This window comes from Polyodon spathula, chromosome 5 (assembly GCF_017654505.1).
Source record: "Polyodon spathula isolate WHYD16114869_AA chromosome 5, ASM1765450v1, whole genome shotgun sequence".
NCBI lineage: Eukaryota > Metazoa > Chordata > Actinopteri > Acipenseriformes > Polyodontidae > Polyodon > Polyodon spathula.
Window position 1 is genome coordinate 19,364,561 of NC_054538.1, and position 23,771 is coordinate 19,388,331.

The 23,771-nt window shown below is 37.4% G+C and overlaps 1 protein-coding gene across 1 annotated transcript in view; it reads left to right on the top strand.

The window, feature by feature from the left end:
- ttc27 (tetratricopeptide repeat domain 27) overlaps positions 1 to 23,771 on the top strand; it is a 107,851-nt gene that overhangs the window by 64,203 nt on the left and 19,877 nt on the right. Inside the window, exons 10-12 of the mRNA XM_041249967.1 lie at positions 8,844 to 8,957; positions 20,593 to 20,688; positions 23,222 to 23,344. Coding sequence (XP_041105901.1) covers positions 8,844 to 8,957; positions 20,593 to 20,688; positions 23,222 to 23,344 — 333 coding nt within the window. The remainder of the gene's footprint in view (positions 1 to 8,843; positions 8,958 to 20,592; positions 20,689 to 23,221; positions 23,345 to 23,771) is intronic.

Consider the following 23,771-nt stretch of genomic DNA (forward strand, 5'->3'; position numbering starts at 1 on the left):
TTAACAGCTTCAAAAATATAATGTATACTCAAAAATAAATGTTTGTGTTGCTAAATTTGTTAATCAAAGTAAGTGACCTAAACCCAGAGGGCAGACTTATCTTCCTGCAGAAATTGCATGATATTTCAAGGTTATTTTCTGAAGCTGTACCTGTGGTGACACATTGGTCCGAGATCCTCGGAAGGTGCAATTAAATGTAGTATATGTCTTCTTTCCTAGTGAATAATACTGAATTTAAAGTTAAATCAATGTACTATTAGCTTTATATCCTTTAAAGGATCAGTATAAAGTAGATATTCTAAGGTGTGTTACATCATACCAATAAAAAATAAAATACAATGCACTTTAGCATAAATATGAAACTCTTTGTGTCTATTGTTGCAATGCAGAGAAAGTCCACAGTCACCAAAGATATAGTATGATAAGGCCACATCACCAAAATGTTGCTCTGGTGCAAAGTTTGCACAATTTGTTTAAATAAAAAAAGGAAACTAAAAATGTTAAGACTTCAGTAATACAATTGAATTACTTTGGTGCACTTAAATTGTCTACGTTTGTTATTAAAGTTAAATATACTGTATCAAAAACAGCTGCACTTTTCCATTTTTTGTTTGTGTTATCTACAGCAATGGTTTTCAACCTTTATTTGAAACTGCTTCTCCTCATTCTGCCTGGAGTTTTCAGCTCAAGTACCCCTTTACAATTTTCACTCGACTGAATGGTACTACTGTTGGAATAAAAGACAGAATAATCTCATTATTCTATCTTTTTTTCCCCATGTATTTAATCTTTAATTTAGGTCACAACAGTTTGCGACTGACAAACTGCTGGTTTAGGACAGTATACTAAACAGTAGGCCTAGTTCTTAAAACTTTTAAAGTCTTTGGATGCAGATTTTAGTATTTAGGAATCTCTTTGGAAACATTTGTATTCGCTTTCTATTCATCAAAGTTATTATAAATATTGCAGAATATATGAACTGTAAATGTTTATCATGTTACCATTTACTTCCCAGTTTGCTGTTTTACAATATTGTAAAAAAATGTTTACAATATGAAAAACATTAATCTCAAGATAAAACTATAATAACTAACTTGTTAATTAAAGCCAACATAAAAATGATCCAATGGGATTCGGTGTAACTTTGTCGCTTTGCACTTTCTGTACTCTTGTGTTTTTTTCCTTAATTTTCATTTTGTAAGAAATGTATCCATTTCAACAAGCCGCTATTGCTATTACTAAAAATACAGCCGCGGTAATAAATAAAACTAAATCCGTCAAAGTATGAGTATTGTGATTATTATTTATGTTTACTGGAGCATTTATACTTCTAAAAAATGCCGTAATATTGTGCTTCCCTGATTAGTATTTAATTATATGACAAGCTGAAAACGGCAAAGTTAATTAGCAGGACAGAGCGCTCTCCACAACCAGAATCACCAGACCTCTGTTTCACCCACCGATATCAGAGTGGAAATCCACTCAATCGAAATTATGCTTGCGTACAGGTGGAAAGTATGGATGTGATAGATTCTGTGTGTGTTTTTTTTTTTTTTGTTTGTTTTTTTTTTATCTGCGGTTCAGTTTAAGTTGCTAAACAAAAATTAAATACATTTGCAGAATGGTTTAGAGAGAATATATAATACCGTCAAGATCATTATTTTCTTTTACTTGAATTTATATAGGTGCATTTCTGAATGCCCCTTATCACCCTTAGAAGTACCCTCAGGGGTATGCGTACCCCCGGTTGAAAACCCCTGATCTACAGGGTTACTATTGAAAATCTTCTTTGTTTCTGTGGGGAGAGGGTTCAACTATTTTTGTTCAGCAGTCTGTAATGAAAGTTGAATATTTTTTGTTGTTTTTTTTGCTATGTTTAGCTTCGTCTGACCTATGTAGCAACTGTTGGAGTCTAAACAAGTACTGTTGTAAAAATACCCTCCTGATTAAAAACCCCTGAGCAGTTGAATGCTGCCTCCTGAGATGGTTGTGGGAATGTTGTTGTTTAATGGGGGTGGTGTGGGTGGGAGGCACTGTGATGGACTTCCACCTGTTGTGCTGAAATGTTGTTTTAAAGAGCGAGGATTAGCTTCTTGGCTGGAAATGAAAGCAAAAAGGCTTGAAGCTAATTTCATATCGGCAGTGTAAGCTTCGTATGAATCTTCACAAAGATTTCTGGGGAAAATTCAGCAGCCAGGGTGCTATATTAGTACCAAGATCAGATAATGAGGCTGGTATAGTACTCCCCCATGCAGAGATAAAAGACCTACGCGCACCATGAGTGTTAGAAAATATGATACTCTTTCTGCTCTATGTTGTTTTGGTAGAATAGTTTCTGATAAATAGGAGAAGAAAGACTACAGCAGGTACAGCTGAAAATGTGTGATGATGAAATGGGGATAGCTAAGGGATTTTCAGAATCATCAAATTACTTATTGTATCAGCTGCAAATTGGAATTATTGTACAGTATTTAAAAAAAAAATAAAAAATCAGTGTTGGTTACTGAAGAAATATAAAAATGGAACTCCCTTATATAGTCACACATAAAAGCAGTCTTTATATTTCTGCTTAAAAAACAAAACAACTGTTATCTTATTATCCTTGGTGTCAGTGTGTGCCCATACCTACAGATAGTGTTACATGCTCCAATAATGTGCTCACTGATGCATTATATTTAGGGCTTCTTATTTTTGGTTTTTACTGAAAAAACACCCCTGATACAAAAAATATGAAATTGGTTGATAGACAATAAACACTGGCAAAAACTGTGGTAATGGTTAATCAATTCACTTTAGCTTTACCCTTTTCCCATTAAAAAATAAAAACTACTACAAAAATAATAATAAATACATTTCCCAGTGCTGCTGGGCAATGTTCCGCCTTCTTGACTTCATTGATTTGTTCTGGATGCTTTAAACCCGCCCCAACTACTGAGTGACAGCACATTCTTACATTTCTATTGGAGATTCTGCTTGCAAGATTTAAAACGAGATTACAATCAGGATGGAGGCTTGTTAGCGGGATTTAAAGCTGTATTACAGTTAAGATACGGAGGATTTAAAACAGAATTTTGGAAAGTAACCGAAAACACTAATTTCATACAAAAACCAAAGTGCTAAAAATAATTATTTACATAAAACTCGAAAATAGCTAAAAAAAAAAAAAAAAGCACCGAAAAGTACAATTAATAAAAACTGAAAAAGAAAGGCCCTAACTATATTATACCTGTAGCGTGGAGTACTATTTCTAAACAAACTCAATAAAACAGTGGTGCTATTTTTGCAAAGTTGGTAGCTAGACTGTCAGGTATGCTGCTGCACATACCTGGTGTGGAAGAACAGATTTTCATTCACAAACTCAGCATGACTGCAAATGTTGCGTTTTATGATCCAATTTGTTGTTTATTGGTAGCCCTGTTAAATTTCCTGCAAGGATGTTGAAAAGGGACCTCTACACTTTTGTAAGTCCTGTTGATGTCACATACTAGCAGCGTGCAGGACATGTACATTTTGCTTTAACCTTTTAGGAAACTATTATTATTATTATTACTATTATTATTATTATTATTAATTACTATTATTATTATTATCTGTTTACTTAGCAGATGCCTTTATCAAAGACGACTTAAAGAAACTAGGGTGTGTGAACTATGTATCAGCTGCAGAGTCACTTACAACAACGTCTCACCCGAAAGACAGAGCACAAGGAGGATAAGTGACTTGCTCAGGATCACACAATGAGTGAGCCAGGATGTGAATCGGGCCCTCCCTGGTTACAAGCCATTTTCTTTAACTGCTGGACCACACAGCCTTTTAGAATTTACCAACCCAGTCACAACATAAAAAATCCCTATTTGATCCCACTATGTACAATAAGTTGTCAGTTGCTGAAAGGACACTTGGTAGCACAGTAGTAGAAGGAGAAAGTAAAAGAAAGGTTTCCTGGGGAGCAGTCCAAAAAGCAGTTTGCCTCATTGATTGCTTGATGTATTTGGTTGCCACTGATCTCATGTTATCTCAGCTACTCGTGATTACCCCTCCTTCACTCACTTGTAGAGGAAAATCTGATACATTGAAACCTATTGTGTATATATCAAGATTTATAGATTTTTACAAGTGTATAGAGATCCAGCTATGAGTAACTTTTTCACATTGAGTACTGCCGAGTGACTCATGCCAAAGCTGCCCGATTCCAGCCTTGCTGAAGCACCCCCAGATCATCACCGATCCTCCACCACATTTCACAGTGGGTGCGAGACACTGTGGCTTGTAGGCCTCTCCAGGTCTCTGTCTAACCATTAGACGACCAGGTGTTGGGCAAAGCTGAAAATTGGACTCATCTGGGGGTGCTGAAGGGTGCATGAATCAAGCCAAGTACAAGGTTGTCCTGGAAGAAAACTTGCTTCCTTCTGCTCTGACAATGTTCCCCAACTCTGAGGATTGGTTTCTCCAGCAGGACAATGCTCCATGCCACACAACCAGGTCAATCAAGGTGTGGATGGAGGACCACCAGATCAAGACCCTGTCATGGCCAGCCCAATCTCCAGACCTGAACCCCATTGAAAACCTCTGGAATGTGATCAAGAGGAAGATGGATGGTCACAAGCCATCAAACAAAGCCAAGCTGCTTGAATTTTTGCGCCAGGAGTGGCATAAAGTCACCCAACATCAATGTGAAAGACTGGTGTAGAGCATGCCAAGATGCATGAAAGCTGTGCTTGAAAATCAGGGTTATTCCACCAAATATTGATTTCTGAACTCTTCCTAACTTGAGACATTAGTATTGTGTTGTTTAAAAATTAATCTGAATTTATTTTCTTTGCTTTATTCGAGGTCTGACAACACTGCATCTTTTTTGTTATTTTGACCAGTTGTCATTTCCTGCAAATAAATGCTCTAAATGACAGTATTTATATTTGGAATTTGGGAGAAATGTTGTCAGTAGTATATAGAATAACACAGAAATGTTCATTTTACCCAAACACATACCTATAAATAGTAAAACCAGAGAAACTAATAATTTTGCAGTGGTCCCTTAATTTTTTCCAGAGGTATGTGTGTGTGTGTGTGTGTGTGTGTGTGTGTATATATATATATATATATATATATATATATATATATATATATATATATATATATATATATATATATATATATATATTGTGAGATAGCAGGGAGGGGGTTAAAATCCTTCCCTGCTAAAAACCTTGTGAGACTGCTCATTTGGGTGTTATGGGGTTTAATTGTGTAATTGTTTTATTGTTTAGTAATCCCCTGCACCTGGTGGTAATTGTAAATTAGAGCCAGGTGCAGGGTATTTAAGAGGCAGCCAGTCTGTTCTAGGCTGCTGCTGAGAGAAGAGCCCGACTGTGTGAGTGAGCAGTCGTATTGAGGTATTGTGTAAGGGTGTGTTTTTGAATGTTTGTGGCAGGTAAACGGTTTAGCCGTCCTGCGTGATAGTTAGGTTCCTGTTTATGTTTAGTGAGTGCTCCAAATAGGAGCTAGGTGTTTGTTTTGTGTTTATTAAAAGCGCGCGTGAGCGCTGTTTCAGTAGAATCCTGTGTGTTGGGTCGTGATTCGGAAGGTAGAAGAACCCGTGAGAGCCTGTGTGGCGAGCAAAAAGGTGACATATATATATATATATATATATATATATATGAAATGCAGTGTTCCAAACTATGTGCTGTTGCTGTGTAGATGAAGGGCATGATTAAAGGAAAGTCATTCTCAGAATTCAGTTGTTTAAATTTAGGTATAAACATACTTCATGCACTGTACATGTTATATTAAAAGAATACTCCATGAACATTCATGTAGTGCTGTTGTTGTCTCACTCCATAAGGACAGCCTTAAACGACCCTCTTTGGGGCTCGTAGTTAATTAGGGTATCCTCATCCGTGGAGTATTTACAGGGCTCTGTGATTGTTTACATTGTATATTCTATATTTAAATACAGTACATAAACCAAAACATTGTAGCTTCTTATTAAAATAGTTTGTTTATAGTTCATCAGTTGCTTTTCTTCATTTATTTTTCCCTACATTGTGGGTGGTAAATGTTAAGGTTTCCAGCCTTCTTATCTATCCATCCATATGTTTTAGCTTTACAGATAGCATCATTCAGTTCTTAAGTGCTGGCATGGACATATAGAGTAACTTTCCATAGTAGTGCAATGTATAAGGTCAGGTGAAAGAATGTTAAATGTGATAGAAATGCAAAGCAACGTAACTGTGTTTAAGGGACTCTAAATATTACTGGAAATAAGCATTTCAATTGGATCTTTATTTCCTGTTGAGGAACGTATAAAGAATGATTTGATTTGAATGAGTATGTGTCCTGAAGGCGTGATGATTATCTTACAAATGGGTAGTGAAACAAAAACATAAAACATGAAGTAAATAGTCAACCACCTTCTTTTATTGTTTTTTTTATCCCTCTATTTTTCTCACTTTTATTTGTTTTCCTTGATATGCTTCATATGGCCTATCTTGCCGATAGACAAGTGAGATGTATTCTTTGTTTGGCCGAATAATACCCAGTCTTGAATTACATGATTGGAATTCTAACAAAAGGTGAGAAATCTCACTTTACCCTTATCCCCTAGGCACAGATTAAATATATTGCTGGGGCTTTTCTGCTTTTATAAAACAAAACATGTGCAAGAAGTCCCTGCGGACCAATATTATGTGACTAGGGGAGTGCATTTTTATTTTACAGAGAGAGGGAGGGAATGCACTTGATGGGTAGAAAGAATACACTTGTGCCAGGAGAGACATGCAAGGCAGTTAATTCATTACTCAATACAGTGTGGTGCTCAGTTGGCTACTACACACATACAGTTCAGATGCTCAAGCAATTCCGAAGAACATGTAGCCATCATTTTTAACTTGGTCTTTAAAATATATATAAACAATAACTCATAGCAATGGAATGTATAAAAGTATATTGATGTTAACTATACGCAAATGTCTACAGGCTAATTCAATAAAAAGAGTGAATCACTACCGCAGCTGAACAGTGAGCTGCCAATGAGATAGGGTTGTATTTGCATTTTATGTGTTAGAGGTTGGTTAGTAAACAATAGTAATTTGCACAATGTGGTAGGACAAATCGCATGGCGTCCGGTGTGTGGAGACCTTTAAACAAACCCTTTAGCTGAGAAACGTCTGGTAGGAACGCTCTAAATATAGTGGGGCTCCGGAGGAAGATGCAAATAAATGAGGTGGAATTGCTTCTGTGTGAAAGGGAAACCTTTTGTTACTAATGGTGGGTAGGTAAACAGAACCCTATAGGGAATGTACTGACATGGAAACTGATCTCCTTTCTCACGTTTCTCCCTCGTCGCACTGTCTGCCACACAGACCAGTGTAACGCAAGAAGGAAATCCTTGCTCAGCGCTGTCCTTTTTTAAAGATTTGAGGGTGACTGGTGATGTCAAACAGTTTCGCGCAGATTTGGGTTTCCTCAGGTTTGGAAGCACATGAAAGCCATAAGTCAGTCTGAGGTGGTGAAAAAAGAGAGAAGTCTTTTTTTTTTTAATAGCACTGACCTGTCTGATAGTAGTCCCAGTGTGCTTACAACAAGGGGGAGCCATTTTCGGAAGCCCATTCGCACATGATAAAGATCACCTGTGCTTAACCCTTTTGGTGTATATTACAGGCAGGCTTCATAGTGCCATTTCCCTAGCCCGCTTTGTTGTTATGCTTGGAAAGAGCATGAGTAACTGAAGAAGTGGCCGTTGCAGTTTGTGACAGAGGGTCTGGCATGTAAATCTACCAGAGTCTGAAGTAATGTACTGCCTTTGTGATATGACCTGTTCTCTGCATTCCAAATGATATAAATTCAAATCTGTCAGTTCTTGAATTTTAAAAAATCACAACGTATGGTCGTCTTGGCATTGCATTTCTTTTAAAGTTTTCACAAGGAAGGAAAGCTAGTTCTGAATATACCTTAATAGTCTGTTAGCTTAATCTCCTCTAGCCTTTTACCGTCTTGTCGGTATTACAGTCAAGCCTGTTTAAAATTGTGATGAAGAAAAGAATTTAACAACCCTCCCATTTTAAACTAAATATTGTAGGTACTGAAGCAATAGATAATCTGCTGTTGTGGTTTCACATCTTTTGATTTAGTTTTGTTGCTATGTGAGGTCACCTGCTGTAAGTGGAAGCAACACAGATGATATTCTTACTTTACTGGTACAGAACCAACTTTAGACTTCCAATATATAATTGCAGGTAAATGTGTAATAACACTCTTGACACTACACTTTTAAACCTGTCAGGTTTGCAATCGTGTGATTTCTCAGCTCCAAACTTTGACTTTGCAGAGTAACCTGAGCCTTTTAAAGGGGTTGTAGCCAACAAAATAATTCTATAAATCTTACCTGTTGAGCACTTCTATTCACAATGTAGGTCTCAGAATGAAGTGCCCCAGTGCATTGTTTGTAGATCTACTGGACATAAACAGGTGCATGGAACTAGCTATTGTGTGCATTTAAAATACTGCAGCTTACATGTTTAAACATCTGACCTTCTTCCAACAGTACAGACTGTTTGCATTAGTCACTCACAGTGAACCAGGGGGCAATATGGGAAGCAGATTCCTAGTGCAGGTATACACACAGTGGAGCGATCAGAAACAGACACTTCCATATAAGGGGCTTTGTTTGGTACAGCTTGCATTTAACCACTGAGTAATGTGATCTTGCATGACATGTTTACATATGTATATTTTGCAGGTTAAGTTAGTCATTAAAAGCTAAAAGTAATTTTGTGCACACTAACCGATCTGCAGGATTGTGTGTCGATGTATCATGTAGGCTAACTGCTTTGTTTTTGTTTCAGTGCTTGCTCTCCCAGCCAAAGTTCTGGTCCGTAGAAGTGACGACCCTGATGCTCAGGACAAAGCTGGAGAAAGGAAGCTCACGCCGAGTGGAGAGAGCCATGACGCAAACACAGGTACACCTTCCTATCAGTGTCTTGTACTCCATTCCGTCTCCAGAAAGGTATAACAGCCCTTGGCTTTGGTTTGCTTTAACAAGCAGATCTGTATAGTAAATCACAATTATCATGGAACATTTCAATTCGGCGAGTGTGCTTGTAGATGGTCAGCAAGATTAGGTGCGTTGACTACTGCAGAGCTGGTCTGTATTGAGCTCCACCGCCCATTCTGTCCTAATACCTGAAGGGCCACGGTTACCTGATTGTAATCACTTAGTAGAGAAGAACAAGGAGATCGGGCTGTATAATACTCTTTGCAGGAAATTTGCCATCGTGTCTGTATCTACTTCAGCTGGATGGGAAGCAGCCGGCTGTTAAAACTCCTTTTGTTTACTTTAGTTTGCTCCTAGGGTGGGGACCTGAGATTTAAACATGATGCAAACTGTGATAACATGGGAAGTGCAGGGCATATCCTGCCACTTGCCGACTGGAAGCCGGCGAGGACATCTGGTTCTCAGAGACTAGCCTCGTCTCATTGTCAGTCACTGGCAGACTCCAGTCAACCTGCTTCTCTTGCGCCTGTTTGTTCTGGCTCCCTCTGGAGACTCACAGACTTTTTATGTCATCCCTGAGAACAGAAGTAGCCCCAGACCCCAGCCTGCAGTGACAGGTCGGGAGTTTATAACAGCCACTGCAGTATAGGGACGTATTCAAGTGTCAAGTTCCACTGCTGTACTCCTATAAAGCCATTGGAATGGTGAGACAGGACATTTTGAAGCAAAAAAAAAAAAAAAGGCAAGTACAATTGAAATCCATCTCACTTTTTGCATCAGTTGACATCTCTGGTTTCAGTGAGCAATTGAATCTCTGGATCAAGTCGATCAAGTTCACCTGAACTTTGTTAGACATTGAGAAAGTTTTAATTTTTTTTTGCGTGTACTGTTTGCATTTTGATTGGGGACAAAGCACCTGTTTGTTTTTCCACTTTTTCTTTGAGGTTGATCACAGGTACATATTATATAATGGAGAGACCATGCAAGTACAGAACACAAGTTGGGGGTGTCACAACCACATTTCCTACCTTCTTTCTGTATTTGGGGGGGTGGTGGGGGGGGGACTTCAGTTGGGTTTATTTTGAAAAGAAAAATAAAAAGCCTGATCAACTAGGTCTCATCTGCTTCAGTTAGAGTTATATAATACTTAAATAAGTCCCACCGTTTGGGATTTTTACAATTCTGATCCCCTCGGGTCTAAAAAGAAACGCAAAATCCTGTATAAAGTTGGAGCCAGGCTGATATCTTATTCCTGTATAATTTATACATTTCCCCAGGGGAACTGGTCTGGGTTATGTTATAGCAGTATGGATTGAGCTATACTTGTTATTGTGATCAAGCCTTCTTTTGCTATTCTGTTTCAATGGTTGTTTCCGTACAGAATTGAAGATTTCTGTTTTGTTGGACAGTTGAGACTCTTAGCTGCTTACTGAGGACCGGAGCAGAAAGGGAAATGTCACGTTTGGTACATTCTGGAGTGTTAGATTGTATGTTGTTCTCATGTAACCACCCAGCTGGATGAACCTGCAGGCCTCTATTAAACTTTTCAGCGATACAAGACCTGTCATAAATCCACTTCTGCGGCTGCCTCTGATTTGTTTTATTGCTGTAGTTTAGTATGGGGTCCAATTCACAAAAAGGCTCAGAGATTCTAGATAGAGAATGCTGCCTCCCTTCTTATCGGGAAGGTGAGGCAGAAATTCCATTCGCTCTTTATCCCTTAACAATGCTGGTGCATTGGTGGAACTTTGCCTCAAAATGGGAGCGTGCACTTTCTCGTAATGCCCTAATGCTGGCCAAAATACCAGCTGTTCTTTGAGGGTATCCCATTGCAATACTAACCTGTCTAAGCCTACTTATCTTTAGAGATACTGTAATTATATCAATACAACATGCACCCTGTACATAAATTCACAGCATAGACTGTGTTTGGTATTATTTTTTAACTTGCTTGCTAGTCTTTGAACAATGCGATCTGCTTATGTCACGTCCGGGACTGATGGCTGCCTTACTGTCGCTATATTATACAGATAAAGATTACAGGGTTAAATGCTCCTCCTTCAATTCATCCATCTTGTTGTTTACCACTTCAATCTTTTTTCAAATATTTCTAGTTAATGGATACATACATACAATTAATATTCTCGTTTTACTTTTTTTTTTATTTTTTAAGTTAGAGTGCCCAATTATTTTCCCTCCCAATTTTCCCCCAAATTTAGAATGTCCAATTATTTTCTCCCGTCACCACAGCAGTTCCCCACACAGCTCAAGGGAACTGTACGACCCCTGACCAAGCCAGCTTCCTCTTCTACACCCAGGAACTTGAGAGCAGATGTCAGTAAGCTACCGGCTTCTGGAGGACAAAGGCCATCCCTGCAGGTGTCTGCTTTTGAGCTTGCTGGGCACCTGGGCAGCAGGGTTTGCTTTAGCAAGATGAGGAGAAACAGCAGTCCCTTACGGTTTTGCCTCCCTATCCCGCTGGAGCACCAGAGTCAGTGCAACATTCCCTTCGAAATCTCCAGCAAAGACTGGCGACATCGCACAGCCAGGGCGCCAACCTGCACTCCCCTGATTGTGGACTCAAGCTGCACACCACGCAGCCTGTTGAGCCGCTCGGGGACCACGCTCGTTTTATTTTCTGCAGCTCAGTGTAAAAGTTCTGCTGGGTGTTGTGTGTGTACTGCCGTTAAGAGTTCATGAAAGAAAAACAGATTTATCAGGTCAAGAGAGTTTTGGAATAAGGATTGTTTCTAACTTTTAGAAGCCTAAAATTTATAGGAGCTGTCAGTCTGCACTGATTGCTAAATGCATGCCTGGTGTTCTGTATTTTAACTTTTGCTTCACTTTTTTATTGAAAAGTAAAGTAAGCCCTAGCCTCTGGCTTTTTAATATTTCCTCATTGAATTTTAAATATGTTTTGAATAGCTTGTCAATCATTTACACACACGTTTTACTTTATTGGGCTTGTTTTTTTTATTTTTAAAAAAGTGCTATTTTTGCAAGTTTCCAGATGTAATTGGTAAATGGCAGTTTAGATTTGTGTGATTTTAGACATTAATGAGAAGAACTGTTTACCTTTGTGACTACACTCTAAACTGTAATGTATGTACGATATGTGCACTGTAGTATAGCCTGTATGTGTGTATTGGTTGTGTTTCAGTGACCCCTGTTTAACTCTGATATTGCATTCAAACAAGTTTAAAATTAGATGTGCCCCCCCCTTCATAGCTCCCCATCTGAATGGGGAGCTCGATTTTTTTAAAGCATGTGACAAGGAAAACATATTCAGAGACACAAATACATGGCTCTAATGAGAATGTCATCTTTGAGTCTGAACTGGAGTGATGTGCTGCTTTCTTTCACAGTTGAAGGAGTTTAGCTTTGGACATGTTGGGGTTTTTTTTGTATCTGTTTTTACTAATTTAGCTAATTTAGGACTGCATAATTAAAAAAAAAAAAAAAAAAAAAAAAAAAAAAATGGTCATGCTTTTTCAAATTGCAGGAGACTAGTTAAGCGAAACGTTGTGCCAGGATCTCAATGTCTTGTGCCGTGTCAGTCAAGTTAATTTTTCAATGTGGAGGTCAAGTACTTACAGGTCATGAGTGATTACTTCATTAGACTGGTATTTTAAGAGCCACTCCATTGATATTGTTGAAAAAATTCATGTCCAATTGATTTAAGCAGGTTTCACCTTAAATTTAACCAGCACACTGTCCATTGTCTTGCTATTCTAGAAGAACTAAGGTTTGTTACATTTTGATTGTTTTGTGTACGTAAGGTTCATGGCCTAAGTGGAAACTCCTACTACTGGGATGTGTGCTGGTTTATAATGGTCTTACCAGGTTTAATGGCTAAATGTCAACAGATCAACACATTGTTCCAAAACTCAGCATTGGAAATAAAGCAAACTTTTCTATTTTAGTGCTATTGGGACAGTTGGCACACACCCAACAACTTAGCAGTCATAAAGGGGATAGGAAACACTTTTCGGTTTGTTTGTAAATTGTAAGATAGATGGGAAAGCAGTGTAATCTCGGGTTTGTTTTGATTGTTTTTGATCAGTATATGTCAAACGAGCTATTTAAATTCCACAGTCTATCAAACTGTAATCCGCCATTGCTGGAAATCACTCCTGTGAAGTCACTGGTTAGACAAGGCAGCGGGAGAAGTACGTTAAGTATGTGAAGTAAGTAATTTCTCTCAGGCAGACTGTTTGGAAAACATCACATTTTAACATGAGATTCAGAGCTTTGTAATGTATGTACGATTTACATTTAGCTTTTACATGATTTGCCCAGTTTCCAAGAGTCCGTAGTATTTAGTAGTAAAGTAAGTGCACTTGGCATCAGTGACCTGGGCAGGTTGTACTATGGGATAAGAGAAAAAGGATTGGATCCCAGCACTTGGCGGTAACTAGGGAGAATGAGTATGCATTCATATCTACGGTGCTTTATACTCGAAGGCATCAGAGTGCTCAATTATCTGAACGACTGGCTGAGCAGCCCGGAACTGGTCAGCGGCCTTGCATTCAACTGAGCTGATATATTTATCACTCAAAGCGGCTTGCTTGCTTGCTTGCTATCACCTCTGCAAAGTGGGTGAGTGAGATACAGGCATTCTCCATTGCAAAATCCTGTTTTTTTTTTTTGTTTTTTTTTTGTTTTTTTTTTTTATTTATTTATTTTTTTTACAGAGACCAGGAGAGAGGTTACGCTCTGTACCAATCCTTCCTTTTTTGCCGAAGATGATCTTGGCATTTCATGTTTTGTCTGCTCTGGGAAGAAGTCCCTAAGCAGTGGCTGTCCAAGTGCATAGCAGACACAGTCAGGACTGCCTATGAGCTGGCCAATTTGCCCCCTCCAGAAAAGCTAACTGCCCATTCCACCAGGGGCATGGCAACTTTGTTTGGGCTTTATTCCATGGTGCATCTGTCAAGGACATTTGCAATGGATAGGTATGGGCTACTCCCCATATCTTTACTAGGTTCTATAGACTTAATGTTGTGGATCCTCAGAACTCTGATTTTGGAACTAGATTGTTAAGAGCAGGTGAGTTTATCCCTCAATTTTTTAGCCCTAGCTACTTGTTACTGGGGTTCTGCATGGTAACGCACAAGGCAGCCTCTCGGTTTAGCCTTGTAGCATTCCTGTCATTCTGCAATACTGCCCTTGCGATGGCTTTGGTACACTCACCCATATGGTAGAGGTTACATTTCATACTTGAAAGGGAACGTTAGGTTATTATCATAATATGATAGAGGCTATAAGGAAAATTAATGTTTAGGTCTGTAAGTGCAGTGTGTTTATGTCCTCGGGGACGGGCCATGACTGCGTCACAGGCTCATCAAACGGCCATGTTATAACTTATTCAGGTTTTGGGTCTTTAAGAGCTAAATACCCATACAGTAATGGTTCCAGTTCTATTTCAGAGAACCAGGGTTATGATAATAACCTAACTTTTCAATTTTGAATGAAAGCGAAAACTTGGAAGGCTTGCTTTCTTTTGTTCTATTTTGATGCTGTTTGGATTTACAATATTCAGCTAAGTCTTCAGACATTGAGAAAAGCTTCTTGTCGAAACATTTCTCATAGAATCTCATATGTTTTTAGTATTACTAAATATACCACCTCTGAGTGTTTTACAGTTATGAATAAAAGTGTCTACTTTTTTAAAATGAAGGTTTACCTTATCTGTAATTGCATTTGGTAGCAAGCAGTTGTAGGAAATCTGTGTTGCAGCTGATCGCTGTGAAACCCCAGGAAATGAAAGGTGTCTGCAAATGCTGTCAGAACCTTGCTTTATGTGTTTGATGTATTTTATTTTCAGATCCAAGCTGGTTTATGATTAGAACTGGAAAGACATGGCAAAGACAAGCCTTGAGGGAGGCCAAGTGGATTAGGCAGGTCTCTTGACATTTCCATCTGATTGTGATTCATTGTAATAAAATATCACAAACATATTATGGAAAATGTAAAATACGAAAGGTAAAATGAAATGCTGAAGGAAAGGCATACTGCCTAGATTGTCTGAATTGTTATTATTTTGTTAAAGGTTTTTTTTTTGTTTTTTTCAGGGATTGAAACAGGACACCCAGTGCAAAGCAGTTTGATCCATTCCTGGTTTTACTGGGTGTTTTAATAAGACTTGTTACATATACCTGGGGCTAGCAGGATGTAGTGAGACCCGGAATGGGTGAAACTGTTATGCAACAGGAGCCTTATTTCCATCCATGCATTATTACTGGACAGTAAATTAGATTTTGGGCAAAAGTGGTGGGCGTGCTACTACTAAAACAGGGATTTGACAAGCGGGGATCAGATCATGGAATCGTCAGAAAACTTAAAAAATATATATTTTCTATTAGCATTCTGTTTACACTGCTATCCCAGTTTCTGCCTTTTTCTTTGAAAATAAAGTTTTTAGTTTAGAATTATTTCATACAAAGTCAGTTCACATGAGAATTAAAAAAAAAAAAAGAAAAACAATCTGACGTAAAACTGATTATTATATTTACTGTAAGGAAAACTGTGGTTTTGGTGGCAAAAGTTGCATCTGTACTTTCTTAAAGTTGCAGTTTGGGTTTGGTCTATTCAAAAATAAAGTATTTTACTCCTGCAATAGGAACTACCACCCTGAACGAGACGTCCAGAAATGGATTGCCAATCATATATAAAATATTCAGAGTGTCTGTCTAATCACATTGAGATGACAGTCCTAACCTTGTGTTCACAGTCTCTCATTCAGTCAATTTTGTATTTTATTTTTGGGCTTGTCAGAAAGAGCTAGATTAGTTTTTAATAGTTGCTGCGTGAGAAAAAAGTTGCCACAACGTTTGTGCAGCCTGCAGTTTATTGATTATCTTGATTATAATGATTTTATTTAATTTTTTTACCCAGATGCACAGATCCTGTCCAGCCATCTGTCTTCCACACTTTGTACATGGTTAACATAACAAGTTTTGATTTTGCACCAGCCTTTTATCATACACTCCTAGCCTTCTATAAAGTAAAGATTGAACGTTCTGAAGTTATTGATGATGGCAGTATTTTAAAGAAGTTTCCCGAATTCCAATCTAGGTGAAATAATTATTACCAGGCAAAATTGCCCCTGCCCAGGCTAATTTAGTTTTAGAATGTCCTAGCATCCACCTAAATGGATATTCCTGGAAAACCTGGAGTATGTTTTAAAACAATTAAATGTTCTGAACCCTGTTTTTTCTTTTAAAGAGTAAAAGGCTCTCATCTGTTGAACATGTTTGGAGAAAAGCATATAGTGGAAACGAATTGGCACGTGGGTTTTAACCTGGTGACAGTATGAATGATTTTTCAGAAGCATGCGAAGGATGTAGCATTTTTTGGTTAGTAAAATGATCTCACAGAATCAACTTATGCCGTTTGAGAGTTGCCAGTTCTTGACAAACCACAGAACACTTAGGGAACTATTAAACTGGCGTCAACTTTTTTTTTTTTTTTTTGTCTTCTTAGGGCCAAGTGAAAGTTTAAGTATGATCAAGCAGTCTGTGGCGCAAAGACTCTGTTGACACTTCAGCTTAATGAATCACCCTCATAGGCCCCTTTTAAAAGTTTACTACTCCAAGTGTGTTATACTATGCATTTACCAGAGGTTCCCATAGTTGGCCATGCCTCTCTAGGATTTACAATGCTTGCCTGTGCTTTATCATTCTTTCACTGTGCTGTATGTACTATGGTAAACTTTTATAAAGGGTGTCGCAGTACACCGATATGAAACACTGATATGCGTTACGGACCTTATCAGCAATTTTATATGACATGTAATAAGAATATGATCATTCATGGTGGACTATTTTGATGAAAGTTAAAACCAAACTAGTTTTTGTGGAATAGGAGTGTCTCAATGTGTACATGTTTCAGTTTAGTTTTCTACTGAACCCCTACTAAATTTACGAAACGGTTAATTTAAATTCAGAGCTAAATCATTAATTTGCCGTGTTGATTTGGTTTTAATATGCAGCCTTTGGAATATTACGCAATCAGTAAGTGTTTAACCCTTTAAGGACTAATCGTTTTTTAGTGGGATGCTCCCCAGGACCAAGGTTTTTTGTTTTTGCTGTGTTTGACACTCGTCCTATAAAAATTCACAAAAATCCAATTTTTACATTAGTGTCTTAGAATTGGACTCCTTTTTTTCCAACGCTAGATTTATTTGAAATGTTCCTGTATTTTTTTGGTTGTTATATATTCTGCTTAGTGTTTTCAAAGAGACGCATGTATAAAATTTGTTGTTCTATGACCTGAGGCACCTTACAGTGTTTCCTGAAAGTTTTTTTTTTAAAAAATATTGATATATATTTTGGGCAACTTATGAGACTTTGTTTCGCCTGACTGATTTTTATGAATTTAGAGCCTTTTAAAAAATAAAAAAACACAATACATGGTTTAGAACTGAACATTTATTTAAAAAATAAACAGTACTGAGAACACCTATCATATAAACTGAATCGCTGTTAGAATATTCTGATTTTGAAAAAATAAATTGGACCTGACGCATCTGACAAGTGCTGAATAAATGGACTGCAAAGGGTTAAAATGGCTTGGGTAAACTGACCCATTCGGTAATGGTTACATTTCATACTTGAAAGGGAACGTTTGGTTATTATCATAACCTTGGTTCCCTGAAATAGAAATGTAACCATTAACCTTCAAGGTCGCTGCATCCATGATTGCAGCAGGCTTGAAGGAAGAATGATGCGGAGATCTGTGAGCACAATGCTTTTGTGTCCTCGGGGGCAGGCCATGAATGCGTCACTGGCTCTGTCAAGCAGCTTTGGTATATCTTATTCAGGTTTCTAGTCTTTCAGAAGGTAAATACCCATACAGTAATGGTTACATTTCTATTTCAGGGTTGTGATAATAAACTAACGATTTAAACTATTCAAATCCAGTTTGTAGCAATACCACGCATGTTGAGCAAAATGAGTCAATACTGCTGTGTTCTCTTCTCTAGTGCTTTAACCCTGCCTCTAATCCTCTGCTCCGTATCCCTGTGGATCTTTCATTTCCGTACAGCAGTGGAATTGTTTCAAGGTGTCCAAAGTGTTTTATAATCGTACAATAATGAATCTGTCTGACAGTGGACTCCTTTAGTTTTTTAAATATTCCTCTTTGATGAATTTGAAGTGCTAATGAATGGCTCTTAAAACGACTAGGGGTGCAGTGATAAGATTTTCTTATCCAACAGCCAATGGTTATCTACCCATGTAGGCTGTTTTCGATAGGATACCATCAATAAATACAGTGCCGGTAAACTACTAGAACAAGACATAGGTCCTATATTTAAACTGTTTTGTAATTATAAATGTTAAACAATTAACAGATATTGTTTACCTGTATTTGACAAAAACAAACAGGTATTGTTTACTTGTTGCATTTACTTCAGAAAATGAATACAAAGAATAACGTAGTATTCTAAAATTTAAACAAAATAGCCCATGCAATGTCAACTAAAACGTTCCTTAAATTCTTATTTTAAGCATACACTGCTTAAAAATGCAACCCAGCTTAAATTGTTCACCATAGTCAAAAACAAAAAGATGTCATGACAATATCCAGTTAGAAAATTCGTCAAATGTGAATTAGTTACTAAACAAGAAGGCACAGTAATAAATTCCAGCTTCAAAATGCCGCCTAATACACCCACAACCAATGCAGAGCAAGATAAACAATTACAAAGGGTAATTCCCACTTAACATTTAGAGAGCCCACAGCACCTTGGAAGCTAGGAGATTAATGTCGTTGCTGCTGTAGTCTTGGTTTTAAAATAGTGCTTTTCAGCGAAACTGTATACATTCAAGGATTTGATTAAGTGAGTAACAGTCGAGGACCTGAGGTGATGCCAGGCTGCCAAAGAGAGAGAGAGACGGAGCAGAGACATTGCTTGCAGTGGCAGTTTTGTGACTTACTGCACATTGATGCTGCGTTTGAACAATAACTTGCCTGGTTAATACTATTTTCTTACGAATAAGAAATACCCCTATATTTATTACAGTTTAGTCAGTCTGAAACCAACAACAAAGCATTACTTAGGGTGAGTGTTAGGCTGGTAACTGTATAGGCTTCATGTACTCTAAACTATGAATAACAATAATAATAATAATAATAATAATCAATAATATTAACTTAAACTAGTTTATTTAGTGTTCGACCTATTTTTTTTAAGCATCAGAATAATATTCTACTCACTGTTCATCGTTGAATTTAATGTAGCATCAAGTCTGTTCTGCACTCAACTCGCTATTTTCTACTATTGTCTTCAGATATTATAAATAAAAAAAATCCAAACACCGCCCTTTTGAGACCTGTTATTTACTGCATTTTGATTGCACGTTACACAGAACTAGGAAAGTGTTCTTGTGTCATTTTTAGTAAGAGCGGCTGACCAAACATTAAATTCTGTGCTGGTAGAAATTCAAGCATGAATATCAGTGTAGATTATCCGCTAAAATAACAAAACCCCCTAAAACGGACAACTAGGCTTGACTTTCTCCATGCTCCGTTTTTGTATCTTAGAACCACCCCCCCCCCCCCCCCCCCCCCCCCCCCACACACACACATTTTGTAAATTTGTTCTTTTACAAAATCTGAACCATATTTGTTTAGATTTACAACCTGTGTGACTCAGACCTGCCCATGACTCACATGATAGCAGCTGGTAACCACAGTGTGGTGTTTCCTGATGCTTTTTTTTTTTTTATGAGGTGCATATTCCAACGTGAAACCAGCTGGCACTCGGTTTTTCCTGTTTTATGGTCAATATTGCTGAATAATAGACATAGTTTATATACATCTGTGGCCAAAAGTTTTGCATCATCTAGAAAACTTAGTTAATTCTATAGAGTGCCGCAAAATTTTGAGCGATTACCTGTAGAGCATGTTAACCTAACGCTGTACATTTAAGTAATGTTAATATATTTATACATTTACAAATAAGTTAAATAGACATAAGAAATTTAAAGTAAACTTTTTAAGAATCTTTTTTTTTTGGTTTCTCTTCCTTGTGATTCAACAGTGCTTCACCTTGCACCCTTGGGTGAAATAAAACTGCCACATACAGGAGTGTGCAAATTATTAGAAGACATGTATTGAGCTTCATATACAAAACAATTATTCATTTACTACAGAATGTAGGTATTTTTTTACAAAGTCATCTTACTTGAAACTAGTTCAAAACTAAAAACACAGCTATGTCTGAAAGTGTCTTTTAATGCTAACATTTATTTTGGCCATCTTTGGTATCAGTAGCAACTTGGCACCTTTTTGGCATTGTGTCTGTACTTACTCAATTTCTGGTGTAATTTAATTTTTTGAATTTGTAGCTACAGAAGTGACAGGGTGTTCTTATAAATCTGCACACTACTGTACTCACAGTTGACAATTAACAGCATAAATTTAAACACAACAGTATAGCCCAAAATGAAGCCCAACCCTAAAATTGCAGGGCAAAGTTTCCTAACCTCCCCTTTCTGTAAACTGTGGTACTGAGAAAGCAGATTACTGAAGATGCATAAGGCTTCAGCATGCTAATCTGAGATGCCTTTGCATTTATTTATTTATTTTTTCAGACTCTTGTAGATCACTTTGAAGATAAGGACACTCCTGTCTTAGATCGCCTCAAGATCTTCTACTGCTGTCCAGTTCCTCCACACTGGGCCGTTCAGGTAACATGCTATTGTTTTGGAATGGATGAGTCATGGTATGTACGACATGTAGCAAAATACTTTACTGTAGTAGTATGGTAATAATGATTTATATTTTGCAAATATATAGCAGTCACTATTTTTAATATTACTATAATGAAGTATTATGTGAAATACCTTCAATAATTAGATTAATTGATTCAAGAATTCATTTAAGATTAATCATATATATATATATATATATATATATATATATATATATATATATATATATATATATATATATAGCTCTCCAATACAGTTTAATTAAATAAATATTGCAAAACGGTGATCAATTAATATTTATTTTTTTAATGTATTTTTTTATATTTACATAGAAATAACAGTAATAAATGATCAAAATGAAATTAAATTAAATGGTAAGAAACTAAAAACATATAAAAACTGACACTCACTACCAATAAATCCAGTTTTATAACTGCACCTGTCTGCACTGTACTGTGTCAAGTGCTCATCTCAGTTTTCTGCGCATGCAGCATTTTTGGTACTGTGTTTACAAAAGTGCATTTTTCATATCAATTACAGTAAGTATGTCATCATTGCCACAGGTTATGTTTTGTGTCAAGACATTCTGGGCAAGATTAAAACAGACTTTGCAAGTTTTTATATTTTGAACATCAATAAAATCAGCTCAAAGCGCCTCAATCCGACACCACTCCATTGACTCAATAGAACAACTTCTCCTGAGCTCTCTGTATCCCTCAACCCCATGAGACTCAAATGAGCTGAGTATCTTGTAATAGAATGTCTCTGTTGCAAGTGTATCGATGTGGACAGGTATATCACAACAGTATCGGTCTAGGGAGTAAGGACAGAAAGTGGTGTGTATGGGTATATTCTAAACCGAAACTAATTTTAAAGGTACCGTACCGACATAAATGCGAACACGGCATGCTCACACTCATTGAACCTTGGGAAAGCCAGTTATCAAAGCGACACGTTAGTTAAGAACCGTTAATGATGCATTGAGAACCAAATGTAACGTAATTTAAATGCAATCCCTTTCAGGACTGTCAGGAGAGCCTAAGTTACCCTGTAGTATCAGGTCCCGTTCAAAACCATGTCTCCAAGCACATCATTTGGGTTTTCAAAATATGCATTGCAAAAACCTGAAAAAAAACATCAGTAATCCCTAGATGGTAAGCGTGCAGTTGAGACACCTGCCTGATAATATAGGCGTGGTAAGCTTGCCCTTTAACTGCTAAAGGAACCATAAAAAAAATTAAATGCAGAGTTTAAATGTGAGTCCTTGGTGTATGCGGTTTTTCTATTTAAACAAACAAAAAAAACTGTTCAGCCTGTTAAAAAAAAAAAAAAAAAAGACGGTGTGCTAATGAACCCTCTCCAGGGAAAATTGATTTCTGTTTACGACCGAAAGACCCGCAAAGTGTAAACTCCACATATATCATGTCGGTGGCATTCTGCAAGTGTGTGCATGGATAACCCTGCACATTTTTATATTCGCAGAGTGCAATAAACATAGACAGGCAGACAGATTTTACATATGAAGAAATGGAAAAAGAAAATCATTAGTTTTATACTGTTGCTTTTCAAAACTGTTATGATGAGTCCATCCAGAAAAACCACCATTCCTGGAAAGCCATGGAGCTTCATGCAGCCGCGGGGAAACTTTTGAGCTGAATTCATGAATGGCATGTAATTACTTACACCACACATGCCTTTCCATTTTCATGTAAAAACTTGAGAGAAATGCATGAGACAATGGAGTCTTCTGTTCCCTGGGGAGCTTGTAGCTGTTTGTGGTTTGTCGTGAGCGTGCTCCATTGAGAGCTGTTCCTGTTAACTCTGTACTACTGACCGAACACAGTTGACAACTTGTAAACAGCTGTGTTGTTTTATTCCATTCATTATTCTTTATATCAGTTCCTGAGCAATTATTGTTCAAATAGTTCTCTGGTGTCGGTGATCTATTTTAACAAGTTTTTTTTGTTTAGTTTTTTTTTTTTTTCTTGTTTGATAACTGATTTTATTAGGGGATCAGCTTCTCGTTTTGTATATCTGAAGCCAGAAATAAAGTACATAGAATGTAGTATAGACTTTGCGGAGCCTTTTGGGGGAGGGAGGAGGGGACAGGACAAAAAAAATAAATATATAGCCCAGTTATTAAATTTCATCACGCGCTTTGTAAAGTACATGGCTGATATTAATGAACACACTGGCCTCTTGTAAACCTTATGATTTAACCCCCCCCAAAACTGGGTATCGGTGTGTGTTGTTTTTCTTTTATTTTTTTGTTTTACAGTGTATCCTGATACACAGTGAGTCATTAGTTATCTAATGCTTCTCAAATATATGTGTGTGGTTTATAGCATAATTTACCTCCTCCTGGCACCATATTATGGGCATTAAAGTAACAGTTCCACTCAGGCCACAATTCTCTCACATTCAATATGTTCTGGACAAAGCAGTCTGTATGTTTCAGGGGATTTTTTTTTTAATGTGTGTATTTGTGCACTGTGTTTGTGTCCCTCAGCGCCAGCTTGCCAGCTTGTTGATTGATCTGGGCTGCACCAGCTCGGCTCTGCAGGTCTTTGAGAGCCTGGAGATGTGGGAGGACGTTGTCATCTGCTATGAAAGGACCGGCCAGCACGGGAAGGTAGGGTAATAGCCAAGGATTTTAGATTCGGTTTAATTTCTTAAACTGAAACTTTTGGATTAAATGTGTTTAACCCTTTCATGCATGACGACCTCATGTGAGGGACAGATACAAAACAGTCTCTTCTGGTCTTTATATGGGGACATACGGAAAACACAATTTCATGATAGCTTCATAATATGAGGATGCCATTTGTTCCCCATATAAAGAAATGGAAAAAAAAGTGAAAACATATTAAATTAAATATATTTGTCTAAACCAATTTTTCTAAATCAATTTTTAAACTTTTAACGTATTTTCACTAACTAATCAAAAAGCCGTTATGAGAAGCACTCCAGTATAACGAATGTAGGTATTCGCTTAACAATAGCAGTGAATAATTCACACTGCAGGCATCTAACATGGGGCTAATGGTTTCAGATGTGCG